At 36.7% G+C, this 11,718-nt stretch overlaps 1 protein-coding gene across 2 annotated transcripts in view; it reads left to right on the forward strand.

The window, feature by feature from the left end:
- The window catches only part of LOC126759685 (helix-loop-helix protein delilah), a 45,234-nt gene extending 37,833 nt beyond the window's left edge, over window positions 1-7,401 (forward strand). For both annotated transcript variants that reach the window (XM_050474694.1, XM_050474704.1), the window contains exons 2-3: window positions 5,510-5,710; window positions 5,804-7,401. In XM_050474694.1, coding sequence (XP_050330651.1) covers window positions 5,545-5,710; window positions 5,804-6,852 — 1,215 coding nt within the window. In that variant the 5' untranslated portion in view covers window positions 5,510-5,544 and the 3' untranslated portion in view covers window positions 6,853-7,401. The remainder of the gene's footprint in view (window positions 1-5,509; window positions 5,711-5,803) is intronic.
- The last annotated feature ends 4,317 nt before the right edge of the window (window positions 7,402-11,718 follow it).

The raw sequence follows: 11,718 nt of genomic DNA on the forward strand, positions 1-11,718 counted from the left end.
TAATTTAGGAAAAGGTGGGTTCACTTTCTCTTAAAATGTAACATATTTAATTTGTAAGGAGAGGTAGGATCTTACGGGTCTGCAATGACAGCCAAACTGCCAGAATGGAGATTCTAAAGGTTTCAGTGGGTAGAGGTTAGTTTAGGTTAGTCTGCTAGCCTAGTAAGTCACACATACACAAGTTTTGGGCCTTAGCGTGGTCCGTTCAGTCACGAGGTCCGTGCCCTCACTATCAATACCTCTTCTAGTTACACATACCGTGGGCCACCAGATGCTTAAAACGTAGCCTTACTAATGTGAGCAATTACACAAGTGATCGTCTATTGTTTCCCTGTTGCCTTGCTCATAATATTTTCTGCAGTCTTTTCGATCTATTAGCCCCATTCAGCAGGCGTGTGCCATCACCAGACAGTGGCTTGGGAATATTCCGATCTTGTTACCACAGTGTTTTCTATCGAGTCCCAAAATGAATATTGTTTACTTCCGATCTACTGCTTTACACATGAATTTTTACTCTTGCAACCAAGTAGCTCTTTCCATCGTGTTTAACATGCTTCTTTCCAGACCGTCGTATAGACAAAGCACTTTTTCATGTTCATTGTTGATCACGTTTTCGGGTTTCAGTAGAACTACAAACAATTTCTTTGATCGTATACGGATATTGATCCAATTTAATCAAAAATCATCTAAACGTAAGATGAAAAATTGATCCGGCCTGTTTTTGATAAGATGCTAAGTGTAGGAAAAGCTTTATTTGGGACTGTCTCGTGTTCGAGAACAGCTTGCAAGATTTTTTTTAAGCTGCGCCAAAATTTCCATAGAAGCACTTTTTATTACGAGTACGGCAACACAAATAATATTACAGTACCCTTGGGTAACATCTTGCGCTTGGTTATAAATTCATGCGACATGAGAAAGTGTATTGCTTAATCTACGACGGATGAAAGCCGAAACCCAAATTCGGAAAATCATAAATAAGCAAATTGAAATATATTATTTGGGCAATATCAATCAACGGCGAGACGAACAGAAATTAAAAACCACTAACCAGAAGGCGGCCAGCAGACGGGCGTAGGCGTAGGTGTAAGTGTAGGCGTTGGTTAATCTTGGCTTACTGTCGTTAGAGAGGAAAAAAAATCATTTTTTCAAACAATTAAAAGAATGACAAGCCACATAAAACAATTGGAGCGCATTGAATGTGAGGGCACACTTCCGCTTAGGGCACATCTGGGACTGCCAATGTCTAGCCTACTGTCTAACAGTCTACAAAGCTTTTTATTTGGTTCACTGGCTCAGCGACGCTTCGGATGAAATGGCCTACTACCACTGCTGTTGAGCTAAATATTTATGACAATCGCTTTGAATACATAATGCGCACCTTTACGTGGCGGGGGGTTGAGGTGTCTGCACCCGGCTGTGCCGAACCATATCGATCGGATGTGGCGAAGCCAATCAAATCAATCACTCAAATAGTCATACAAATGGAAAACTTATGACAAAAATGTATAATATAGCTATTTAGAATGGCGTTGTCAGTGAAGCAGGGCTGAATTGAAGAAATCATTGAAATCGTAGTGGCCCAATATGGATAAAACTTCTTAAATTCCAGCACAGCAACAGTAGTACGCGCGTTTTACAAACAGAAACATGCATAAATATGTATGTATATAAGTATTTGTACAGTTGCTGAAATAAATATTCGGAAAGCTTGTAAAATTTTAGCTTATAAATTTTGACGTGGAACTCAATCCAAACAAAATTGAGGTTAGAAAAAATTATTAAAGTGGCTTCTCCTAAATATATTAAATAACTATATAAGCCTACTTGTGCTCTAACGATATAGGTTTAGTACAAAGAGGAAGCGAGTTTTTCCAGAAGTTTCATTGCCGTCCTTTTTATAAAAATCCCTGAAGAGCCCTGGGTTCATTAGTGTTGCTGATGTCTAACTTCGCAGCCAAAGTAAGCTATATAGTAAAGAAATAACATCCTAGTCGGCTAAGCCTGATATATGTAGGTTTGTAAAAAAATCAATCACTCTAACTATTTTATCTCCGTTGAGAATACAAAGGGGAAAAAATTGCAAATTAATAAAAGACTGGCTCAATATACCAAATTTAGGTGAGCAGAAATATCTTTTTTACCGATAAGACTCACTAGAAACAAATAAAATGTATTTAAGAAGCTCCACATTAAGGCTCATGGGTACTGTAAAGAAAGAGGTTTTGATCCCTAGGTACTTTTGTAAGGGATTCTAAATAGTATTGCATTGAAAGCAGCTTTGAATTTCACCACTGTAATATACCTATTCAGTAGTACCTCTGGATGAAGATCCAGATCTAGATGTATGGTAAACTTGTAGGAAGTAAATGATGTAGATTCCTTGACTCATTCGCAACTTTTAGGACCATGGACTGAATCATATAACAAAAACATATCCGCAATACCGCTGGATGAAGATCCAGGATCTACTACATAAACGTGCGGTAATATTTTAGGAAGTAAATGATGTAGAATCCTTGACTCATTCGCAATTTTCGTCTGGGTCTGAGATTCGAGATGTGTGGATTTGATCTACTTCTGATACTTCGAAGCTAAAAAGAACCTAAAGTTGATAAGTCTACTCTCTAGAGACTATCGCTAAAGACTGTACGATGTTAAAATTTGCACGAATAATCTCTATAATGTAAGCCGGATAGTAACGGACTGCTATCGGACAGTAACTACCGAGTCTTTCGTCTGAAAAACATATAAGTTGTTAGAGAAAGAGACGGTAAAACTCTTTTTATACATATACTAACCCACACTGATATTTCTAGGTTTCAAGATTGAGCTTTCAAGACCGATATGCTAAACGATTGATCCGAGGGCTCATTTACCTGTTGACTATTATGATTTCTTCGAAAAATTAATGGATTGGAATGAGTAATATACAAACTGAGTAATAAAAATCTAGGCAATGTTCTAAGCTGGGACCGTTTTTAGCACCGATCTCAAGATTGCTCAACTAAGGAAACTCTAAGTAAAAGACATGTGTATGAAATGGGGTAACAAATTGTGATCTCTTAAAACTAAGAGACATTCAAATTCAATGTTAATATGCGGTAAGGAACGCTTGTCTGAAAAGACCACAAGACACTTTAGGAAAGGATTTCTACATTTGTTATAGAAATTGTATAGCCGACTGTATTGTTCACTAATCTTAGTACCGGCTAAAGCCTATAGTCGCACATATTATTAGTGTTGCAAATCGTTAGTCTGGGCGTTTACGTAGCCTAGCTTGGGCCGCACACATAAAAACAACGCGCTTGAATGAGTGAGCGGTGGCGACACATTGCCTCTTGGATTAGGCAACACTGGCAATGAGTAACAAATATAAATATTCTTCGTCGTCGTCTCTGCTATTGCTATAATATAGCGCTTGCGGTTGGCTGTCGCCGCCGTTTGCCGATTTTGTCGTTTTCAACTCCTTAATAGGAAGTTTCATGGCATACATGTTTGACGTACACGAGCAATGGATTCTCACGATTGCTTGCCACACACACACCGCCGGCTCCAGCTCTAGCTCCAGCGCCAGCGCCAACAACTAGTTACAACAATTTCGTATATATTATAAACAATTAATACAATAAAATAAATAAACATTTTTTAATGCGCAAATGCCGTTGTCAGCAACAAAAACAATAAACAAAGCAACAACAAAGCCAGTTGTCGACGAAAACGAAACGACACGAGATAAATGTGTTTTCATTGGATTTTTCCTTATTTAAGCTTTGTTGTAGGTGAGCGAACTCCAACAACAGCGACAATCACTTGAAATTGTTTGCTAATTCAGATTTCCTTTTGTCGAAGACGTCGTTGACAACATCCTTGACTTAGTTTTGTGCGCCTGCGCAGTGAAACTATAATGACACAGTGAAGTTGACGCGTAGTTCCGAATGCTTATGAAATGGAATAGGTCGCGAAGGCATTACAAAGTGACTAGAGAATAGGAATTTGAAGAAATGCTGAATGTTATTACTTGTTGTTATTGGCTCTATGAACCGTTATGGGTTTTTTAACTTAGAAGTTGTGCCTTCTTCCTTTAGGAATTCGGGGTCGAACTGTATGCAAAAGTTCATTCGATGCCCGCATTATTCAAGTTCTTTTCAAATCTTGGCAAAACCATTAATCATTCTAATTCACATTTTATTAACTATTCTCAACATTCGAGCATGCTCTTGGCAAATCTTTCTAGATCTACTGATCTTCAGTAATGTCAGATGTAGGTTTAATTTCAGGTGAAGTATTCTTCATACAGGACGTCAACTTGATATCTAATTTTGACACTTAATCTTGTCACTTAATCTTGTCACTTAAGCACGAAGCTCTTAGATATCTCAGACGAGTCCTAGATAAGGTTGAACAGAAGCAAAGAACGTGTTGCAGCGTCTTTCTCATGCCTACTTCCCTGCATTTTCTGCATTTATTATCGTTACCTATGCCCATCCGACTCGGCCAGTAGACTGGGACCTGCCATTAGGCCAAAAACTAACCTGCAGTCCTTTCGAGACCATGTGAGTAAAAATCATGCATTTCTTCGGGGCTGCATGTTCTTAAAACATTTCTTCTCACCCCAACCCATCAGTCAGCACTTTTGGAAATTTTATTGTGTATCGTTTTAAGTTCCTTCCTTATTGCCTATGCTGTTACGGGAACTAGACGGATGACACTCGTGGCAATCTCACTACCCATTCCTTTTCCCGGCACAACCCAGTATATAAGCAGCCGTTTTCCGGCTGTAGCCAAGAGAGTTCTGAAAGTATATATTTTTTATCCTAAATCAGCGATGATTAACCGAACATAAAAGATTTGGTAATAAATTTTTGGACAATGTTAGGATCTCCAAACTTTCTACGGTTAAGTACCCAATGAGTAGATAAGACACTAAAAAAAGAGGGTGTGACGATTTTAAGTACGAAGATCTTTACAGATCTATTACGATATGAAGAGCGCTGGTTATTTCCCGTCGGATTGATGCCATTACATTTGGCATTGGACAGCCTTTTGACCTAAAATTGTACCGTAAAGGAAAACTAAGACTTTTAACGCCTCTTTAAAAATTCTAAACATATCTTGGTAGATATTTTGGCTTTATGGATCGTAACTATTCGCAAAAATAACGTCGAGCTGAGAGGAAACGGACAATGAGCCAAAAACAGAACTCATCTCAGTCATCTTCCTACTAATTCCAGCTTTGTCTGCCTGTAGTTTTTACCTGTTAGCGAAACTCTAAGACTCAGTTTGGTTAAGGTCAAAATTGTTTTCTTTCCACAAGATCAGTCGAGTGATGTACAAGATACAATTCAAGATATATTGTAGTGCTGAGTATTATTTCCGATCAAAATGAGCCAAGTTCATAAAAAAATGTAATAAACGATAGAAAATTGAAAACAAACATATGCATAACGAATTCCTATTTTGTACTACCAATTACACTGTCTACAATAGCTTCATTTACGCTTCATTTCAGATCTCCTCGACAAATTCATCAGTGCCAAATCCATAATGCACGATTATACGCCATTACTAGGCGGCAGCCAGCGCGCTGTGGACGATGGTAAATGCAGTAAAACGGGTAGCCGCAAGGAGAAATATGCGCTGCGTGAGCGCCAAAAGCGGCGGCTTGGTTTGGCGAGTGTGGTCGAAATGCCGAAACGTTCAAACCACAGAGGTAAGCTATAAACTCAATAATACGCCACCGCGCACATAGCTCTTCGGAAATGCTAAATCTCTATATTTATGTATGCATTTTTGTACATTGCAGATGATATGGAAACGGCCACAGGACAGCAGCGTACAGCAAGCAGCACAGCTTCCAAATCGAAAGCGCCGCCGCTCAGCAAATATCGACGGAAAACCGCCAATGCGCGCGAACGCACACGCATGCGTGAAATCAATACCGCATTCGAGAATTTGCGGCATTGTGTGCCGCCGAGCATAGCAGTCGAAGAGGCAGGACCGACCAATGAGAAACTAACGAAAATCACAACATTGCGTTTAGCCATGAAGTATATCGGTTTGCTAACAGAGGTGCTGCACAATCCCGACTTTAAAGGTGAATTGCCGTTCGACTTTTTATGTGCCAATGAGGAGGCAGTGATAAATCAACCCACAACCGTAAAGCCAACTATGAAAATGGAGCCCGAAATTGCTGTTACAGCATCAAAGAGCAACAAGGCAGCAAATAAAGCGACAGCGGCTCACAAAACGAAAAATGCTGCGCTGCCGAAGGCGCCAAAACGTTTGGGCAAGCGTAAAAAGAAAGATGTGAAATCCGCACCTGCCACACAGCCCAGTAAACGTAATACAAAGTCGGCGCAGTGTCGTATACCAACGCAATCAAGCCATACATCCTCGTCCATCTCCACCTCATCATTTGTTACCTGCAGTGGCGATTCACTCTCATCACACTCATCGAGCTTCCTCGATAGCATAACCAGTCCGAGTTATTCCAATAGTTTTGTGCCTGCTATGGCCGAACTTAACAATCTAACGCTCGAGTCAGATGGCGAGTCGCTCCATCTTTCGGATCCCTGCAACAGTCCTTTGCAAGATAAATACGACAGGCTCTTTGGTACTGGCGCTTTGAATACCCGCACGTCGGCGGAACAAACAATTTTAGGTGATATCGATACGCCGCTAGAGCTGAGCTTACAGTTCCTTGGCACAACACCTGGCTCACTGGACTTCTCTATGGAGCAGCCACCGACGACATGCATTAGTCCGCTTGTGGCTTTGGACTCATTCAATCCATTTAGCGATTTTCTGCATGAATATCCAGAACAAGCATCATTAGACTTATTTCTGACATAACACCACCGAAATCGGTGTAAACTATATCCCATCTTTTACTAGTATCTAACTTAGTTTGAATTTGCTTCTATTGCTCGTGTGAGCTTTATCACTATCATTTCACGTGGCCATCACTAGTATTTCACATTATTTCTCTTCTCTTTAATTTAATACTCGTTAATTATGTTAATTAAAAAAATATACATACATATAAATATATATATGATGCATTTAATCGAACTGTACTGAGAGAATGCGTGTTAAACTTACATACTTACTCGAATAACAAATGATCTGCAATAATGCATTACTCTTACGTCCCTATTTTATGGAGTTGACTGTACTTTTTAACTATTTTTTTTTAATTTTTTATGCTTTGTAAGAAATTAAGCTAACACTTTGAGATTGTTTTTATATAACTAGGAACGAGTTTTTTATTGTAAACATTTTTCTATGAAAATATTTATTTTTTATTATTAACAAAATATTCCCAATAATTGTTGATTTTTTATTAATTATGTATACACAATATATTAAAGCAGACAAAAACTGTCGCTATGTTTTAACACAGATACTAAGGTTTCAATAACAAATAAATGCAACAAAAAGACAACAACAAGAAGTTTGTGGACTTTTCATTAGTAAAGAGTGATCCATTTCAAGGTTCCATACTTTTTTAAAGAAGAAGCACAAAAAATTCAAATTCAATGGGAAATGTTCATTCGAAAGAACACTTAGCATATATTTTCGGAAGATCATCTCTTGGCACGACTTTCGCGTGATCTGTCAAAAAACGCTATTGGAAAATATTTCTCCACTTGAATCAACTGTTATACATATATTGACCATTGCGTTTTGACCACCTTTATGGATGAAAGCAAATGGTAATCGGAAGGAGCCAAGTCTAGGGGTAGCAGCTCTCAGCCAAGTGCTTTGATTGTATCCTGAACCAATTTTTCTTTGATCATTCTGGTAATTTTTCGAGCAATGCATAATTGAAATTGATAATTTGTTGCCTGCAGCGATTAGTATTAACAATTTCACCAGGTTTTTGAAGCTCCATGATATACCACACCCTTCTGATCCCATCAAATACAGACCGTGGTCTTCTTACCGAATAGATCTGTTTTTGTAATCGATGTTGAGGGTTGTCTCGGACTAACACATGATTTTCTCCATGGCGTTTTTCAACGCCAGTGATAATTCGATGCAAAACTGATTTTTTTTCCACAACTGTTTTTGTTTTCAATTTTCCCGTTATCTTTCATTCAATTCATGTGGCTTCGACTTTCCACGCTTTCGGTTCTTTCCTATAGCTTTCAAAAAGTGCGAAATTGTTTGTCATGCAACACTTAAGATTGCTATCACTTGCTTTAAACTCAAAGTATTATCTTTATCCAATATTGCATGCAGTTAGGTGTCTTCAAACTTTTTTGGTGGTCTTCCACGTTCCTCATTTCTCACATCAATATCATTGGCGCTCAACTGTTGAAACCATCTTTTGGATGTTGCTGTTGATAGAGCGTGATCACCATATGCCTCGATAAGCACTCGATGCGACTCTGCAGCACTTTTCTCCAAATGGAAATAAAAAATGAATGCTTTCCGCAAATCATCACGTTTTGGTAGAAACCAATTAAGTCTCGTTCACAAAATAAGACAACATCACATTTCATAAATTTAGCGCTGAAGGAAAATACGATATAAAATAGAAACTAAGTAGGTAGGAAGGTTGATTGGCTTTCTGACGACCAACCTAGGCCTTTCGGAAGCTCACTGTGAAACCACCGGTACTAAAACTCTCTCACTCTATTGTTTAGTCTCTAAACCACACCGTTCTTATGTCATATCTTTTGAAATTTAATAATCGGCGTGATGGCCCAGAGGCATATAAATTCCTTCTCATCCAGAGTCTAATTGAAGAGTATTGCCGCCTATTCTGACTAGTTCATCTGCTCCACAGTTACCAGGAATATCACTAGGTTCTGGAAATTTCGGGTTTATCGTGAAATAGGATGTTGGCTCGAGAAAGATATCAAGGTAATATTTCCATTCCAATTTTTATTATGCAAAATATTTATTTTTTATTTGTTGTTCTAGTTAATAAATGTTCTCACAAATTTTATTTAAAAGCCATATTTTTAAAATAAAATTAAGCAATAATATTTTCCATTTTTAATCCCAATAATCTAAGATTAAAATAATTTTTTTTTGAAATTAAAATTAAATTTTAATTAGGGTGTATATTGTATATTATTTTTGATCTCCCATGAGATAAGTCAAATTATGGTTATGTTATCAAATTTGCTTATTATTTACTAAAATAGATTGCAAATAAAATGTATTTAACAAAAAAAAATTAGAGTGTTTTCGTTAAAGTTTAAAAAGTTAAATTCGTAATAAAAAATAGAAAATTTAATTGGTGCCACAACTGAAAACCAATTTGGAAATAACTTTACAACAACTAAATACAATTTACTCGCATTTAATAAGGTCTAACAAAGTTTTTCTAATTAGTTATACTCGTATTTTGTAAATTAGACTCAAATTTACCATCTCAAAAGCTTTAGCACTTCGTTTTTCTAAGGTATAATTTTCCAAATATAAAATAAGTCTATTATGCTTAAAGCAAAATAAGAAAGAAATATCTAAGAACTCACTCTTTTCTAAATCTCGCACTAGAGACCTGCTCATATCTAACTGCTCTTTCGACTTAAGACTAAAACGTTTTTAGGGAAAAATATAATAAATTATAACGGATTGTCAAAAAAGTCTTGCGGTATTTTTATTGATTTTTTTTTTTTATTGAAATTGAAATGAATTTTTGATGACTCATGCCCAGCTCTTGACCGCTGCTACGGCTGCTACTATGCCGGTCTATTTCGACCAATTCAGCGATTTTATCGCAATTTTCGACGACAGGCCTTCCGGAGCGTGGCGCATCTTCGACCACCTCTACACAAGAACGAAAACGTTGAAACCATCGTTGTGCGGTGGAAATGGAAACTGTATCGGGTCCATAAACTGGACAAATTTTATTGGCGGCTTGAGATGCATTTTTGCTTTTATCGTAGTAGTACTGTGCCGTATTTTCTCTGTACTTTGTTTGTTTGCGACGCTATAACTCACGAACGACTTAAAAGAAACGACAATGAATCAAACACGTGTTAGCGCGTGAAATGAGCTTTCCAAAAAGCTATAGCAAAAAGGTTTAACATGACCCGATGCGACGAATAAAACTAGAACTACGCGCTTTCAGCGCCAACTAGCGAAAATACCGCAAGACTTTTTTGACAACCTATTATTTAAGTATATTTATATAAACAAGGCCTATTTTATCAATGGAAGCTGAGTGGTTGACCATGCAAGGCACTAAATGTAGCAAAAGTAAGACTTGAATCAAATTAAGGATTTAAATATATGCAAGAATTTTTATAAATAATGCTTACAACAAGCAATAAAGCAAGCTGTAATTGTCGTATATATCAGATTATCATATTAAATATATTGATATTTCATAAAATATATAGAAACTATATCATCATTAATAGAGCGATCATAACATGTAATATAAATAACCGACTTACCTGTATTTGTTGTAACTTTAGCTCCTCTGGTTGTTGCTAAACTCACAGCATTCAATTTTTTTTTCTCGCAAGCAGTCTTCACCGCACGAAGACGATTTAATGTGACGATATACATATTTATATATATTATATACATATATTGAATTTAATAACACTGAGAATTGCTATGGTGATTTTATTATTGATATCTTACACGAAAGGCCTTCCCCGCACGAAGGCACTATTAATTTTCTACCTATTTACAATTTAAACATTAACGAACCATTCTTTCCGACACTATTTAAGATGAAAATTAGTTATAAAATGTGCCTTTCCGCACAAAGGCAAACACATTTTCAGTGTTTTTATTATGTTTCTTTTAACCGTTTGTTAAGCACTTACTGCATTACAATATTCAAATTTACATCTTTCGATCATTATAGGTATAATTCGCTAATAATTTCCAAAGCCTTCAGCGCACGAAGTCATTCAATTTAGTCTTTTCAATTACAGGTATTCAATTTGTTAGAGAAAGCACTTATGCGCTACAGATTTTCAATGAAATCAATACAACACTATTTTCCTATTGAAGTCATCTCATTGCAGTACTGTCCATCACTTTATATAGATACCTACGTTACATTAAATACGTAAGTACATTCGAGGTCAAGACTCTTGCCAAAAAGATTGCAGATAAACGCTGACAGCCGGCACCAATGTTTTATTGCCTACAACTGGTCTTAATGCAGATAAGCTTAATTGTAAATGTTGAATAACATGTTCAGTTACCTTCCTAAAACACAGTATCCAACATCCGGAAGGAGTTTTAAACGTTTGGTGAAAATGTTATCGAGTGGCTTCCTCAACCGAAGCCAAACATGAATATAGTCAACATATACAACTCATCACATTATTGTTGCTTTTATGTATTAGCAACACATTATTTTTCACTATATTCAACAAAAAAACGCTCAATACAGTTCAAAATCAATTTAATTGCACATTTTCAATGGTGATAAAATTTAAAAGACTTTTAGCAGCCGGTTCTGACAGGAAACTGCATATTTGGCGCACAGCTACAGGGCTGCATGTAACACTAAGAAATACTACTGAAATATTTTTTTATATTTAAAAGAAATTATTTGAAGTTGCGTTATGCAAATGCTTAAAGATTTCATTAATATTTTTGAAATATAAATATAATATTTATTAAGCTTTTATTTTGTTTTTGTTGAAACTTTTCTAAAATTCACTGCAGAAGTGGCAACACAAAAATTTTTTACGCGCATCACAAAACCGGCAACGCTATGCATATCAGCTG

The sequence above is a fragment of the Bactrocera neohumeralis genome, chromosome 2 (assembly GCF_024586455.1).
Source record: "Bactrocera neohumeralis isolate Rockhampton chromosome 2, APGP_CSIRO_Bneo_wtdbg2-racon-allhic-juicebox.fasta_v2, whole genome shotgun sequence".
Taxonomy (NCBI): Eukaryota; Metazoa; Arthropoda; class Insecta; order Diptera; family Tephritidae; genus Bactrocera; species Bactrocera neohumeralis.